At 35.1% G+C, this 17,905-nt stretch overlaps 1 protein-coding gene across 4 annotated transcripts in view; it reads right to left on the bottom strand.

Annotated features, from left to right (window-relative positions):
* bcar1 (BCAR1 scaffold protein, Cas family member) overlaps nt 1-17,905 on the bottom strand; it is a 184,564-nt gene that overhangs the window by 16,133 nt on the left and 150,526 nt on the right. For all 4 annotated transcript variants that reach the window (XM_021467686.3, XM_005159138.6, XM_005159139.6 and 1 more), the window contains one exon: nt 2,173-2,316. In XM_021467686.3, coding sequence (XP_021323361.1) covers nt 2,173-2,316 — 144 coding nt within the window. The remainder of the gene's footprint in view (nt 1-2,172; nt 2,317-17,905) is intronic.

The following is a 17,905-nucleotide window of genomic DNA, read 5'->3' as shown; positions in this document are numbered from 1 at the left end:
TTTCTTCTTCGTTTACGAATAACTCATTTACACAATTTACACTAGTGTGTTTTTCTTTAAAAAAAAAAAAAAAAAACAGAATTAGATTGAAAATGCTTTTCGTCCAGACTGAATTTTGTATTGCATTTCAGAAAAATTATCTCCTTTCACACTATACAACATAAAATGCATGATACCTGATCATTCACACTCACTGGGCATGTGAAAGTTTTGCCTGCATCAGAACTTACAATCTACCACCTGTGTAATAGTTATACAAGGCTTGACGAATCAGGGAATTATATGCAAATGTCCAGAAGACCAATCAGAGAGCAGATAGTCATGCTTCTGTTTTGAAAAGTTTCAGTTTCCGTCCGTCTATACTGAAACAAATCACCTGCGTATCCAAAACAATACCAAGTTCTTCAGGATTTTTATAGTGCTCAGCTTTCACAGAATTGAAGATGCCAGAGTAGGCATAACTTAACACCAGGCATAACTTAAACAAAACGTATGTGTTTTAATACAAAAACACATTAGTGTAAATGGCACCTCATTCTCCTCCCATGTGTATTTTAATGTTAATTTTACAGCAGTTGTGTTTGTACAGTACTTTCTCCTGGAAATACGGTTGTGTTTGGCCAAAAAAAATGACAAGCAATGTATCCTGTTTAGTCCAGTCTGTCATTTACAGCATGTGGTCAGGTCTTAGCAGTCATCCATGTTTCTATCTGTATGGCTGTGCTGCAGGCTGTGTGTGTGTTGGAATTTTGAGGTCTGGGTATTCGTGGCCCTTGCCATGAGCTAGGCTTTGTCTTTCCCTCTGTGCTCCAGGAGTGTGTGTGTGTGTGTATGTGTATGTGTGCTGCAGTGTGCTGCATTGAAGGACTGATCTCGCTGACAGCACATTCTCCCTCATAGACACACACAGTACTCAGTCTCAGGATATTCTGCTTCACATACACAGACGCACACACAATGCTGACCTTCTTTTTGAAATGCCTCCAGACACTGAAATATCTACTTCCACTGCAAGTAATGCATGACCTCATCTAAAAATAGGCATGCAATCATCGAGCCAACAGGAATATAAAGATGCGGGAGAACAGAGAGAGAAACAGCGAGCGAAAGAGTAAAAATGTACGAAAGGAATGAAGATATAACAGAAAGACAGAAGATCGGACAAAAGAACAAATAAAAGTGATAGATTAAGAAAACAATAGACCGAACAAATGAGTGATGAAAATTAGATAAAAACAGTTGCTTTAAAAACAAATAAAAAAGAATTCAATTGAGTGAGAAAGAGAAATTGTAAGAAATCAGGAGAAACAAACAAACAAACAAAGAAAATCAAGAAAAAGAAAAAAGTAAGAATGAATAAAAGAGAAAGAAAGAATAAAATCTTCAAAATCAATAGAAAGAAAGAAAAAGAAAAACAAAAGAAATGATTGAAAGAAAAAATAAAAGAAAGGAAATAAAAGAAGGAAAGAAATAAGAAAAGAAGGAGAAAGAAACTTCAAAAAAAGAAAATCTTCAAAATCAAGAGAAAGTATGAAAGAAAAAAATCAAGAGAAAGTATGAAAGAAAAAATCAAGAGAAAGACAGAAAGAATAAAAGAAAGAAAATCAGGAATGAAGAAAGAATGAAAGAGAAAAAACTAAATTTTCAAAAACAAGAAAAAGAAAGAATAACAAAGAAAGAAAATCTTTCAAAAGAAAGAATGAAAGAAAGAAAATCTTTCAAAAGAATGAAAGAAAGAATGAATGAGAAAAATCTTCAAAATCAGGAGAAAGAAAAAAAAGAAAGAAAGAAAAAGAAAATCGAAAGAAAGAAAGAAAGAAAGAAAGAAAGAAAGAAATCTTCAAACAATTAATGGAAATTCTTGTAGGAAAGCAAGAAAATGAAGGAAGGATTTTATATTCTCATTGCTTGTATTATTAATGAGTGTGAAGGCTCTTCTCTAGAGTCTGCCAGAGTGTGTGACGATCATCTATTACACACACACTCACACACACATTACAGATGTCTGCGATTCACTTAAAGACTATTATCATCAATAACGATTTTCAACTGGCTCAGGCACAAATTACAAGCTATCAAATAACCTACAGTGTAATGATCTTCACATGGACATTAAAGCACATCTGTAACTCAAGGCAGTGACACAGTCGCTCTTTCTGCTGAACTCTTTACCTGTTGGATGTACTGGGTTCGGGTGGGTGGCACGTCATAGATGTCCTGGCTGGGTGGAAGGTGTCTCGGGACATCATATTCGTCCTGTTCATTTTTTCCCGTGTCATACACATAGACTTGACCAACCCGTGTGGGAACAACAACCTGAGAAAGACAGAAAAACAACTGCATGAGATGCAAACAATTAACTGGTGATTGATTGTTGATAATTCTGATAATAATGTTGATAACTGATGCACTTTATTTATGATCGATTTGGTCAAGGTTTTTATCTGTTAATCAACCTCAACCTCAAAATTACAGGATTTTACCTCTTTAATTGCCAAGTTCACAAATGATATCACTGATTTGGTGAAAAAAAAACACAAAATTATGTATTTTTAATATAAAACTTAATTGTGGACTGGAGTTTTTTAACCTTTTATCACAGTTTTGGACATGTGAACGATTAGTAACAAAATCGGCTTTGATGCATTGTTAGATTTTCCATTTTGTCTCTAATTTACTGTTGGCTGCAGTTTTTGCCCTGGTGACTTCCATTATAACCACATTTGATGGTGCATAAATACACAGTCTTTGTTTTTGTTTACTCCATGTAGTTCTGAGAGCTTAGATGCATATTTTGATTTTCTCAGACACATCAAGGTTAGTGCATAAAGGTCACTCTTACACACTCACACACACATACACACACTTTAATTTGCTGTTAAACTCCATATAAAAATCCGGAAACTAAGCATTTTTGCACAGGCCTATCTAAAGGGTTAATGGTGCCAACTGAAGATCAACAGTGAAAGTTACAAATTCGACCTCTTCCCAACAGGAAAAACCACCAACAATCAAAAATGCATGATTATATGGTATCATGGTTTTGCAGTCAAAAAAATGTGGTTAAAGTGGAAGTCAATGGAAACACCAAAAGAAACACCAAAAGCGACAGCATATGTAAGTACACCTCTCACAAATCTATCTTTTAAATTCATATTTTAATAGAAAGCTACACAATATTATATTTGTGCATATACATTTAATTAGGCAGTACAGAAGGCTAATCTGGAGCTTATCTAACAAAATAACTTACAATAATAGTCCAAAAACTAATACACCCAAATTTAAATGTTATAGAAAAATATTAAATACATTTTTTTAAATGAGGAAAAATCAAGAGAAGCAAAAAATAAATAAATGAAAATTAGTTTACATTTTTTAGGTTGTAATTTTTTTATTAATATTTTGCTTGAATTTAATTGTGTTATCTTTCAATTTCTAAATATGTTTGGTGACTAAATAGTATTATTATAAATATATCTTTTTAATAATTCTGTATTGTTTGAATGCACCACAATGCATTTCCTATATTCACTGAGAAATGGACAATTTTTAAAGTGGGGTGTACTTAATTATGCTGAGCACTGTAAGTAGCATAAGAAGATTGCATACAAATTCATTGCAAATGTGCGAATAAATTTCCACCATTTGCCAACTCCACTAGTTTCAAGCATTTAGCAGTTTAGAGATGGACAATGATATTGTTTACATTCTGGGGTAAGTAATAATTTGAGAATAAATAACAATTTTGCCACAAACACATGGAATTCATCTCAGTTGCTTCTTCCACACAAGTTCAAATAATTTAACTTGAGTGGAAAATTCACTTAAATTAAAAAAACATCCTGTGGATAAACTAGAGCAAGTGAAACTGCTCTTCATTTGGTGTGAACACAGTATCATTAATTGATGGATTTTCACCTAATTTACATTTGGGATTTTTTCTCCCTCTCTTTTTTTTTTTTTTTGCAAACACTGAAAGGATCCACTTCACATTAGGATAGAAACCTGGCTAATGTGAACATTAGAGACATTTGTGCTATTTACATGTTGTACATTAGTCATTGAATTATCTTTTTACAATCATGCTAGCCATTTATTCACATTTAAACATTTACTTTTGAATAAATATGCCTTTGTTTTGTAATTTTTCCATCTTGTCATCCCAGTGATATTGTGCTACTTAAGTAGACACGTTATGCATTATAAAGGTTATCGATTAATCAGTTAAGTGATCGTTAATTATATAAATGATGATCAATCATGGAAATTCATGGATATTGATAGAGTAAATGGGCCACAAAAAGACAATGCCCTGATGGCGCCATTCACACCAGGTTAACAAAAGCATTACTACAACAAATCTGGGGTCTCAGAGGTCCCCGTGGGAACATGGCCCGTCCTTTTGTCTGCTTGTTTACCTTCTGTCTTACGCATCGAAGACTGTGTCAAGCACGTGAGCCTGGGAAATGAAAACAAACTGCGACCCCTTATTTGTACAATGCTGTAGACATAATACCAATCATAACACACACTTGGACCAGTGGGAACTCCACTAGTGTGTGTGTAGTGTGTATGTCGTTGTTGATACAATATTATATAGTCACTACTGAAGCCTAATCTGGAGCTTATCTAACCAAAAACTAGTACAGCCAAATTTCTTTTAAAGAAAATTATTTAATACTAATTTTACAAAAAGAGGAAAAATCAAGAGAAGCAAAAAAAAATTTAAATTTTAGTTGAAATTGTACAGGCTGTATTTTTATTTTATTTTTTGCAATATTTTGCTTGAATTTAATTGTATTATCTTTCAATTTCTAAATATGTTTGATGACTAAAATATTATTTTAATAAATATATCTGTTTAATAAATCTGTTTTGCTTAAATGCACCTAAATACATTAAATATATTCACTGAGAAATGGAGAAAAAAATTTTTTTTTTAAACTGAGTGTACTTATTCACGCTAAGCACTGTATCTTTCAAATATTGCCCAAGTGATGTTTAAAAAGAAAGGAAATCTTAACAGTATTTATTATATTTTCTTCTAGGAAAGTCTTATTTCTTTAAGAGGCTGGAAAAAAAACTGTTCTAAAAATGTAACAAATTTTAACATCAATATAATTAACCCCCTTGCTAAAGAACAAATCGCTGTTTCCAATTTAACCTGTTAACCTAATTAACATAGTTAAGTCTTTAATGTGCACTTCAATATAAGTACGAGTATCATTATAAAAAAATATTATGTACTGTCATCATATATATATATATATATATATATATATATATATATATATATATATATATATATATATATATATATATATATATATATTTTTTTTTATATTTATATATATATATATATATATATATATATATATATATATATATATATATATATATATATATATATACATATAAATATATATATATATATATATATATATATATATATATATATATATATATATATACATATAATATATATATATATATATATATATATATATATATATATATATATATATATATATATATATATATATATATATATATATATATATATATATATATATATATATATACACACACTACAGAGAAGGACTTAGAATTTGTCTTTACCTACATACCATACAAAACACACACAAAAAAATCTAACAATTACATCAATATGTTTGTGGATAAAGTTGGCCAAATTTATTTATTTGGATATATAAACAGCCCAGCAGGCACACATCATAAGATGTTAATATTAGGTTAGATTTAGGTCATGATGTCGGGTGACCAAAATTCAATATCTAGACAGCGTCTTGGGACAATGTTATTTTGATGTCCAACAACGATGTGAAATATTTGGTTGATTTTAGGTTGTGTTGGAAAGTGACCGAAATCCAACGTCAAGCCAGCATCTTAAATAAACGTCATTTTGACATCAAATACTGACATTTATTCTTGAGGGTATGGCAACCAAAATCTAATGTCTGATAGACTTCATATTGATAACATCCACACAACATCAAGCTGTAACATCATTAGACGTTGTTGTTTGGTTGTTTTTAGGTTGCATTGGAAAGTGACCAAAATCCAACATCTGTCTGACATTGGACACTAATGTCGTTCTGCTGCTGTGTTCTGACTTCAATTCAATTTTCATTTTCAAAATGCAACGACCCACGACGTTGGTGTACAACGTCAATCTGATGTCATGCTGACATCCTGTGCCTGCTGGGAGCTGTTGTGTGATAAGTTAAGATAACAATTATTTGACCAGCATGTTCCGTAAATAATTCAATGTGTTATAGTACTTAATCATTTTCTGCACAATATGTTGGTTTACATTTTGAAGGCTTTTTAAGGCATGATAAAAGTCTTATCAAATCAAATAAATCACACTTACAAACCTTAATAATTGAGTAAAGCTTTTAAATGTTCACATTTTTTATGCTCAACATTATAACATAGTGATGTCCAAATGTACTAGTGACATTTAAAAACAGATTTTAGTCCCCTGCTTTTAATTTATTTAGACAATATTCCAAAGCAGTTTGATATAGTGATTCCTTACGAATCATAAAACGGATTGTTCTGGCTCTAAGTGATTTTACCACGGTCAAAGGGTTTTGTTCAGCATTAAGCAGAGCAAAATCAGCGTAAAACATGGCCTCCAGAGGTTTAGTGCTTTAGTATGTTAGTAATGCGCTCTGCCCACTGTGAAAATGAGCATTCACTCCTTAACACGAAGCATGTTTGGATGGGGCAGTGTTAGTTTGTGTGCACTGGTGAGGTGTGGACTGTAATGATCTAGGTGGAGTGAGCTTTATACAGGTTTCATGATTCCCCGGAGGCCAGTTATACACGATTGCTGGCTTTCACTCATAACACTGAGTTAATGAGATTACTTGCGCTTTCATTCTCGCTCTCCTTCTGCCTTTATCAGTTCACAGCAGCCAGACTATAGGAACGCATTGTGCCAGACTTGTGCATGGCATCACTTCTTGCATACTAAACTACAGATACTTGCATGTGTCACTGATACAAACATAGTAATCCTAGTACTGGTTTAATGTTGCATGAATGGGTTATATTAATCTGTTTATACATTATTCATTTTTTCATGCATTGTGATTTGTTTTCATTGAACACAATATTTTCTTAAAGGGATAGTCCACCCAAAAATGACAAATCTGTCATTGTTTACTCACCCTTTAAATTTTTTTCTTTCTTTAAGTTTCTTTCTTGTGATAATCACAAAAGAAGATATTTTAAAGAAAGCTGGGATGTAACCACTGACTTCCATAGCATTTGTTTTTATGCAATTGGACATAAAGGTTACAGGTTCCCAGCTTTCTTTAAAATATCTTTATTTGTGCTCAAAACTCATAGGTTTGGAACCACTTGAAGGTGAGTAAAAATTGAGAAAATTTACATTTTACATTACATTTACCTTAATATATATTTTTTGCTAAAATTCCAGGAACCAAATATAAGATTATTCCTCTTTTAATTTTAAAGATAAATAACTGTATAGTTACAAAGCATGCAGTCTATCTTAGATGCAGAAAAGCTAGTTCATGCTTTTATGACTTCTAGACTGGATTACTGTAATGCTCTATCTGCTGGTTACCCAGCATCCTCTATTCATAAGCTTCAGTTAGTGCCAAATGCAGCTGCCAGAGTTCTTACCAGGTCTAAAAAATATGATCATATCAGCCCAAATTTTATCCTACTGCCTGCTGCCTGTTAAGTTCTGTATTGATTTAAAACATTGCCTCTTGCCTATAAAGCTTTAAATAATGTAGCTCCTGTTTATCTAACCAACCTTCTGTCTCGCTACAATCCAACCCGCTCTTTAACATCTCAAAACTCAGGTATTGGTTGTACCTAGAATAGCAAAGTCTACTAAAGGAGGTTGAGCCTACTCATTTATGACCCCTAAACTTCTAGGACTTCTAAAGGTCTCCATAATCCTGGACAAGGCCGTATCCCAACCACATGCTGTGGTGGTCATGGAGGAGTGGAGAGCACAAAACTGATTCCTGAAAGACCCAGTGAGAGACGAGTCTCCACATGGATCTCATGGGCCAGCTTGAACACCCACCGGTGCCTTACACCTGCAGCTTTTCCACAATGGATGTCCAGCGTTCTCCAGCCCCTTTTGCCTAGACTGCAGCTCTGCACAAGAAGTTTATCCAGAGGAGAAATAATCATGCTCAACTGAGCCTGGTTTTTTTCCTTTACTTTCGTCAGTTGGTGAAGTTTGTTTCTCGTCACTGCCTTTCTTGGTTCGGGACTTGTGGAGCTGCACATCAATGTATTTGCTCTTCAGTGTTTGGACTTTCAGCAGTGAAAATTAAACCACAGTGAACTGAACTAAACTGAACTTCAACTCTGAAAACTGGACTGACACAATTTCAATTTCAATCTACTAGAACTTCTATGTTAGGCTGCTTTGAAACAATCTACATTGTAAAAGTGCTATAGAAATAAAGATGAACTGAATTGAATATTTATTGATTTGCTCAAAAACGACTATTCTTTTACTTATATTTAAACATATTCTCATTATAACGTAAATGTTATAATTTGTTTGTGAAGCATTGATGATTTATAGTACAAAAAAATCTTTATTTGAAAAATACTACATTACTAAATTATACGTCATAGTACAAAAAAAAAAGATAATAGATAATATTAATGTTTACCACAAAGAGAGAAAGAGAGAGAGCAAGAGCGAGAATCAACACTGAGAATAATAGAAATTACACAAACATCCAAAGTAATCTGGATAAGATATAATTGTTTTTTTAGGTTTAGATCAGCGCGAGTCTTCACTTATTGTCAGGGAGGGCAGAGCAGCGCTGATTAACTGCACAGACTCAATGAAGCTTTTCTTTGTGAGGCCTTCATGCTTTGTTAGATTAAATCTAGTGACTATGGTAACCAGGCACGAGCGACGACAAGACGAGCACAATGGAAAGCCCAAGTGCACACATGTAAAACGCATTTAAAAGAACTGCACTGTCTGCCCAACACTTTGCAGTGTCTTGTCATGCACGGAAAGTGCAACATAAATAAAGAAAGACGACAGTAAGCTAATAAAAATCCCAGAGATCTTGTATTAATATTTACTCTCGCACTCACACAGCCTGTCACTTAAGATGTGACATCCCTTCTAACCATCCAATTAAGCCGTTCTCATTAAAGAAAGCTGGCAATCTGTCACTATTAATTCTCATCTCTTGCTCTCTTGCTCTTCGCCCCTCTCTCCCTGATTCTTGCCCTTTTTATCCCCCAAATGGCAGCGCAAAATCGATGACAAATTCCTTGGGATTTTTTGTCGGTGAGGTAAAAGCGTGTTATTGGTGTGATTTATTGGATAAACCCTGTGACCCGTCGAGCACCCGTCTCTATCTGCAGAACATCGGCACACTCACGACCTGTCTCTCTGACAGTGCGCTGGTAAATGGCCACATTCTCCACGCTGCTGTACACACTTTCACACACATTAAGACTGAACTGCAGGTGTTTCATTCGACACATCCACACCTCCATGACCTCCACCACACACACACACACACTCGGTCTGCATTTTCACTTAGGCTGACATTCAAGCAAAGGTGAATCTAAACATTCCTAGGTGCAGTTTAGTTTATGACCTGTTTTTTATGTCTTCTCAATATTTAGGTCACTGGTATTTGATGTTATCCTAAAGGTTGAGACATACAAATGCAACAGTCGACCATTGGGTAGCATCAGGCTAGTTTGTTTAGAGTTCCATATGTCAACTCTTGTCAGGCTCAAGTTTGAGGAAGTTTGCAGAACGCAGAATTGGTGTCAGCCGTAGGTGAAAGAGAGTGTTCTGATTGGCTGTTCAGCTACAAATCGGAGCGCAAGAACAAAAACTTACAACATAGGCTCTTTCTAAAAACGTATCCCTAAATAGGTCTCTGGAGAACTACGTATGGCTGCAATTCGTCTTTAAATGAATGTTACGGAGTGGTATGTCGACATGCCCTTTCACGCTTATGAGCTGACTGCTTACCTCCACATGGACGGCTAAGGTTACCAGTTTGTCCAGTTACCTCGCCATATATGTTGGAGGACTTGAGACACACAGAGAGGAACTGACTACGACGACGGAGTTCAATTCTGGCGAAGAACGGTTCCAGAAAGCGGGTTAGACAAAAACAGAAGCCAAAAAATAAAATAAGCAAGTAAATAACAGGGTGAAAATGTGGTAAAATCTGAAAATGTGGTAAAAATCAGGTGAGGGCTTTTCTTTTTCTGGATTGCTTCTTAAAACTGTCAGTTGGGTTTAGGGAAGTGAGTGGGCGGGTCAATCAGTGCTTTTAAAAATACTATTGGTTGGGATTAGGAAAGAAGGAGGGTGGGTCAGTTGATTGGTCAGTCAGTCAGTCAGTCAGTCACTCAGTCAATCAGTCAACAGCGGTGAGTTAATAAAAACTCACTGGTGGATTTACACAAGAACATCAGGCATGAATGCACTTGCGAGAGAAATTTGAGATCTCAAAAAGCATACACAGTGTTCTCTGGTGGATTTGCGAAACAAAAAACTGAAAAAAAAAACACTGAAAAAAAAAAAAAAAACATTCCTCATGGCATGTATAAGATGCTTTCCAGAAATGTGTATAGAGGTACTTTTTAGAATTAGCCTGGGTTAAAACCTTAAGTTGTGAAATCAAGCAAACGAACAAGTCAGGGGTGAATACAAAGAAGCCAGCTGTTATTTCATCAAATAAATTAAATATTTGCAATCGCTATGGATTATCAGATATGTTTGCACAAGCAAATCCCTCTCTACTGAACGAGTAGTACTGTGAAAATGGAAATGCTGCTTTGTATATAGTATGTTTGTGTGCAGCACTAGTTCCAGTTTCCCTTTGTGAAATGATAATACAGACTACTCTGCAGGTATGGAAAGATACATTCTCTCATGCAGGTACAGTACTTGGCTCTCTTTTCAAATAGCTGTTATCCATTTGGTGTGTTCACATACTGCTTTTTGGTCCAATTAAGAGCATTGCCAATACTTCTGATGTCAGTTGTGTAATGTGTGCAAACGTGTTACTGATGTCAGCTTGGTGTGTCCTGGGATTAACAGGAATAAAAGCAATTTTCATGAGGTACATATTTTGAAGCACAGTAAAAACTTTTATATGAATAAGAACACTGATCAAAATTAGAGAATACTTCCGATTCCTCTGAAAACCCTTATTTACCTGGCAGTCAAACTTTGCACACTTTCATTGACAAGATACAAGATGGTGAGCCACTCTACAGTGACAGAAGGTCATTTACAAAAGACAAGTAATGGACAGGATATTGCTGAGAATTTCGATGGGCAATCAGTTCAGCACTGCAGCTGGAATTACCCAATTGGGAAAAACTGAGGCCACAGTGTGTAAAGAAGTGAATGAAAATAGATTAGGTTAGGGGGATCACAATCTATCCATCCACTTGGATGAATGCAGCTGAATGAATGCACACATGCACCTGAAGTTGACACAATTTTCCTCTTGATATGCACCAGACACCTATTTATAAGCATCCCATGCTCTGTGAAAACATTGCACAATTCCACACAGGTGAGTGGGCTTGACAAACCACCTGTAGGACTGGTGGTTTCTCCTTTCTCCTTTTCATATGCTTTTTATGCATGTAAAAGCATTGTATAACTTATACAATAGTCATCGTCCTTTGATTGTGTGACACACCGTTCACACCACACACTAAGCATTGGAATGGGAAACCCGTTCAAAGATTGTGTATAACTACATAGCAGACATAGACTAACATACTGTTTTTGCTTACAGGTACATCAATATATCCCACGCTGTGGTATTTTACTACTGTACACCCTGTGTTTTATTTCACTGCCCTCTCAGACCTGTGCTTAGCCTTAAGTAATAGTCACTCCATCCCGCTGAGAGCCTCTGAAGGGCCGGGCGTAAATGAGCATCGATCAATAATGTGAATTATCAATGAGCGCAGCTCCAGGGAACGGAGATGGCACATATGGTGGACTGCCATCATCCAGCCCTCATCAATACAGCTGAAAGGTTCTGCTCATAGAAAGTGGGTGCATCCAGGCCTCCAGCTGTCACAACAATCTCCTGTAATGATGATGTCACAAAGAGACAAACACTCCCTGGTGTGGATGGAGACAATGGTGGAGCGGTGACCGTCTGACTGCGTTGCCCTGCGCAATGACAGCTGGCCAAGAGTCACAATCACAGAAGCTACACGGCCATTAGGTTCAGTGCTGAAGAGAGAGACAGATTGTAAAGGCTGCTTTACAAAGCCCCTGTACCCCCTGCTGCATCAACGAGCTGTGACCTCCTTACCCCAGCTGACACAATGACACATGCCACCACTCTAAAGAGCGCAGCCCAAGTCTGCTGAAGGCATTCCAGCCAGGACTGGCTCGTTTAACCATGGATGTTGCTAATTTTAATCTATGCCTTGCCTGCAAATGGAAGACCTGCTGCTGGGGAGACTGGGAGATCTCTGAGGGCCCTGATGGTATTATTTGCCTTATAAAATTATGATGAACGAAATGTAAACTAAACAATTTCAACCCCAGACAAAAGAAAATGCAACGCAGAAGTGGACAAACTTGAAGTCCTGAGGGGACAACTGCACAATATTTGCTTTATTTGGCAAAAAAGTGACTACAGCTAATCACAGAATATGGGTTTTATTTCACTATGCAACAAAATGTTCATTAAAACTAATATAGTCATGGATAAAAGTAAACATTGGCTGGAGTGTAATCAGTTATTAATATTTAATTGGTTCATTAGCGATTCCACTAAACATGTGTTAATAAAAAATCCTTACATTAATATAGTTCTTTCTGGACACTCAAAGCAAGGGGGGAGGGGGTCCTCATACACCATTAGTGTACAACATCCACCTGGATAATGCAATGGCATTCATATTAGGAGGCCATGATGCACAGATCCAAATTGGTAAATTTGGCCAGGTTGCTGGGATTTTTACCAACCACATCTCATCTTTATCTCATCCGAAAGATGCCACTCACTGAGCAGTATAGAGTCCTCTACACTATACTGGGGTGTTAGGTACCACACAGACCGCAGGTTGTGCGCCCCCTGTTGGTCTTACTAACACCACTTCTGGCCTAGCTTGCCCATGTGGTCTCCCATCAAGGTGCTGACCAGCCCTGCTTAGCTTCAGTGGCTGACGATGTGAGAGTTGCACAGAGCTAGCTGCCGGTTTTAATGTGCTATCACAAATTAAACACTTGCAAAATGTTTACTAAACATAACTGAAGAATATTCTTAGAAAATCTACATCATCATCTTTGAATAAAGCGGGAAAAAATTATTTGCTGTTGAACATTTTCTTAAAATGTTGCGTTAGATTATGTTTTTTTGCAAAATAAAACAAAATAATGCTCAGGGTTCTTTCTTAGCTCTTAAAATTTTATCTTTTCAACATTAATTTTTTTTTTCAGTTAAATATGTCACTTTAAAAGTCACACAGCATTTCCTCAAGGTAACAAATTTGACAAAATTAATTGCAGAACGTCTCACATTCCAGGCAAGCCATTCCTTTCAGTTTCTCCTTTTGAAAAAGATTCCCAAGCTTTTCACAAACACAGCATCCTGCAATTATTCCAAAATATTTTGGATTCAAGGTTGCAATAGTTTAATCCATTTAAATTTAACAAAGCTGACCATAAAGTTTGCCTTTGACTCAATGCAGTGCCATGAATAATTGTGTCCAGAAGCCTGGAACATAATGAGGGTCAAAGTCCAAACGCTGAAGGGCTCCCACATACCTTCACATTCGCTATATTCACACACTCTTTCTCTATATAAGTAGCTGTGCATAAGAATTTCCCCCATCACCCCCTACCACTGCTGGAGACCTGGCCATCTGTGAGGCAAGCTGTCTGATTCCCTGTGTGTGAGTCAGGGGGATGCAGGTCAGGGTTCTATGTATGTTGGCTAGGTGTACACTTCAGTTTTACCTTTACTTACCTGAGTTTCTTTTGAATGTAGATCAATTTCAACAGCAAACATTTGGTGAGCTGAACTGAAACAGTGTTAATTTAACTAGAACTACACCAGCATTCCACCACAACTCTCCTCCTTGCTATTGTTATGACTTTTTATTATCTTTTCATGATCTATGTTAAGCTGCTTTGACACAAAAGCGCTATAGAAATATTGCTGAATGAAAATAGATGAATCAGAAAAGCCTAAAAAAGAAGTCCAGTTGCTCAGATAGATTTTTTGGATGTGAAGAAGATTTCTATTCTCTTAGTGTGAAGTATTTTCTAAGTGTAAAGCAGTTAATTTTCTCTTCACAAAATGTATGTAGTGTTTGCAGCAAACATGCCAGCGTGTGTTAAAAATACAGTGATATGTCTGTGTAAGATGAGTATGCCTACAGGAGCAACACTAGGAGAAGGCTGAGTGACTGATTGTGTAGAATAACTGAATATGTAAAGCACTGATCATATATGTTAAATACTTGTATGAAGCTATATGTGTCAGAAGTTAGAATGAGTAACATAGTATCAAGTTATTATCCTATCATAACAATGTATGTAAACACTTAATCCGTTTGCATAAGTTGCATCTATACTTTGCTGACATAGACCTGTAACATCTCTGCTGACATGAGCTAGTGGGCTGAGAGCCAAGAATAGCAGGACCCCTTAGACTAAAAACCTATTCAAAAATGGTCAAGAGTTAAAAAGAGACTTAGGGGTGTGTCAAATAATCCTGTATAAAAATTGTAACAAACACACTGAAACTTTAGAAGGTGCAGGAGAGACTTCAGAAGGTGCAGGAGAGACTTCAGAAGGTGTCCAGGAGAGACTTCAGAATGCTCTGGGGTCTGCTCTGCTCTTTCTTGGCTTTATTATGGAGAATAAAGTCTATTTTCTGATATTCAAAACCTCCGGTCTGATAATTTGTAATTAATGAGAAGTCGAATTTACGACAAATGGCGCCCAACGTGGGGCTGGACAGAGACGAACGGGTGACACTGGACATGCTGGGGCTTGGAGGAAAAACACAAATATGTGGCCACGATAAAAAACGGTAAGCAATTTTCGCTTATACGTTTGTGTTTTTTCTACCAAGGACCTGCTTGTAACGGTAAAAAGTCACTTGAACTGTTTCTCCAGCTATAACGAACTACAAGTAAAACTAAAAAAGTAAAAGTAAAGATATAAAAGGAAAACAATGGGGTTTTGAATACCAGAAGAAAATAACAATTTGCATGCAAATGATCTGTGTTTTCCTAAGAGGGCCTTGACGGATAGGATAAACGTTAACTAGTAACTGTTACTCATGTTTGGGAAATTTTTAATATTATGAAGAATATGCATAGAGCATTTTTAAGTTTTAAAAGGAAGTTCTTAAAGTGTGGTGACAGTTAAGAGATTAAAGCAGATTAATAAAGAAGAGAGAAGCGCGCAAAGACCTCGGAGTACCCGTTCTGTTTTAATAATGATAAATATTATTATTCAGGAGGCTGGGGGAAAAAAGGCAAAAATCCTGTGAAATGCTATTTTTACTGAAGAACAGTAAAGACGGGAGCAGAAGTAACAGGCACTCAAGAGGAGTGTAGTGAAGAATTCTGTGGTTACAGCTCTAAGGTTAGAGGCTGTTCGGACAGGTCACTCAAGAGGAGTGAGATGTATTTATGTAATTGTAAGTATTTGTGTATTTGTCTGTGTTGCTGGGGTGCTTAGAAGCTTCACCTTTGATCTAGAGAGACTAGAATAGAGGTGAGGTTCAGGTTACACAGTGTAAGAGATGAGTTAGAATGAGTGAGAAGTATGATTGTGTCTAGAAGTATGTTTGCAATAAGAGTGAGTTTAAAAGAATTATCGTTTTATATTATAATATAAAAGGAAGATTGCATATGTTGTGTGATTTAAGAACAATAAGATAGAGAGTGATGCAGTTTAGGGAAGAGATTGTGATACAGAGGAGGTTTAAGCCTCATAAAATTAATTAAGATCATATTGCATTTGAAAGACACAGACTGAAAAGAACAATATACTAGTTAAACATTTTTCTGAATAATCTCTGTGTGTTTGAAGTGTTTTTAAGTATGAACTATAGGCAGAGAGGTGACTCAAATTCTTGACATGTCGACAGTCTGGAAGAAGGTCTGCTTCAGGAGTGGTAAGAATCTGTCTATTTTAAGAACAAAAGTTTCACAGGACAGATAGAAGCTAAAGAGTAAAGAAATATTATAAGGTATTAAATAAATAGAAATATTATAAAGTAATGTAATAAGATAAATAAAATAAGAAAATATTAATGATAGAATAAGATTTAAAAAAAAAAATTAAAAGTGTTAATAAAAATGCAACTGAAAGCTATATTAATAAATACTAAGAAATTTAAAAATTGAAGCATAGAAATAACTACATATGGATATAAATTGTTAAATTGATAAGGAAATAAATTTACTAAATCAGTATGAATCAAAAATAGATAAGTCAATAATTTGAGTAAAGAAAAAACTAGAGAAGAGGAAAAATTTAATGAATATTGATTAATGGAAGAGTTAATGATCAAATGTTTAAGGAAAAAAAGTTTAAAGAAAAATGAATTAGGAAAATCTAAGAGACAAAAATGCAAATTTTTGAAAAGGAAAAGAAGCATAGGAAAATGGAAAAAAAGGTCCAAACATTGTTTAATAGAATAAAAGAGAAGATGTTTAAAAATATATTATAAAGAAATATAAGATAAAAATTAGAAAAAACAGTAACATTTTAAAGACAATAAGATTTGGCTTTAAAAGACAAAATTATGTTTAAGTGCAATAAAAAATTGTTATGGAGTAAGTTGACTGTTGTCATCTGTTTTAAAGTCAGCTACAGGCTGTCATCTGAGCCAGCAGCTATTTGTAGTAAAAGCAGTGAGTCAGATGTAAAGCATAGACACTGAGGAAAAATGAAAGAACATCATAGTGAGTTCAAAAATTATATAGTTAATATTTTATGTACTTAAAAGGTAATTGAGAATTAAAAATTGCATTTCAGATAGGAAAAATGCTTAAAGTAAACAAACATGTAGAGTTAAAATAGTACTATGAACTTGAAGCTATTGCAGTAAGGATTTTGAACAGTTATATTAGACATTAGGCCACCATATAGTACTGTTGAATTAAAACGGGTATGGAAATGTTAGAGAAATTAAAAAATGTAAGATGTAATGTAACTAGTGAGGAAGCACTGGAATAAATTAATAAAAATAAGTGAAGCATAATCTGAAGCCAAAGAAATTAATTATAAGAACATTTAACAAATAGAAAATTAAGCATATTTAAATATGATAAAAATGATTGAGAATTAGAAAAAATAAGTTGTTAAACAGTAAACAAAAATAGATAAATAAATAAATTAATTAATAAAAGAAAAATTAGATAAAAGGAGTCTTCATTTGATGAAGGAAAAATTGGGAAAGAGTAAAAAAGTTATTGAGTCATGAGCTAAATTCTATATATATTAATTAAGAGGACATAGGGATGAACTTTGGGGGACTGTAGTCTTGTACCTACCAGACATCTGAGTACACTGGCAAATGGAAAGGTGTTTGAAAAACACAATGAGCAAAATGGCTGTTGACACTTGTGACATGCTACAGCAGTGATGCAGGCACTGCATACCCAGGATTTACTGAGGACTGAAAAAGCTACATGTGCTCAGAGACATTCAAAAGAGACACTAACAAGAGACTGATGAACTGTTCAAAGAGAAAAAAAACGCTCCACCAGAACTTTACATCAGCTGAGTCAGTGAAAGAAGCCAGCCCAAAGAGAGAGGGGAAAACACTGTGCCCTGATATGAAGAAATTTCAGGACAACATAGAAAAGACTGTTGCAC

Source organism: Danio rerio, chromosome 18, assembly GCF_049306965.1.
Source record: "Danio rerio strain Tuebingen ecotype United States chromosome 18, GRCz12tu, whole genome shotgun sequence".
NCBI classification, from domain to species: Eukaryota; Metazoa; Chordata; class Actinopteri; order Cypriniformes; family Danionidae; genus Danio; species Danio rerio.
The sequence above is the reverse complement of the archived record's forward strand: the minus strand, read 5'-3'. Positions and strand labels throughout refer to the sequence as shown.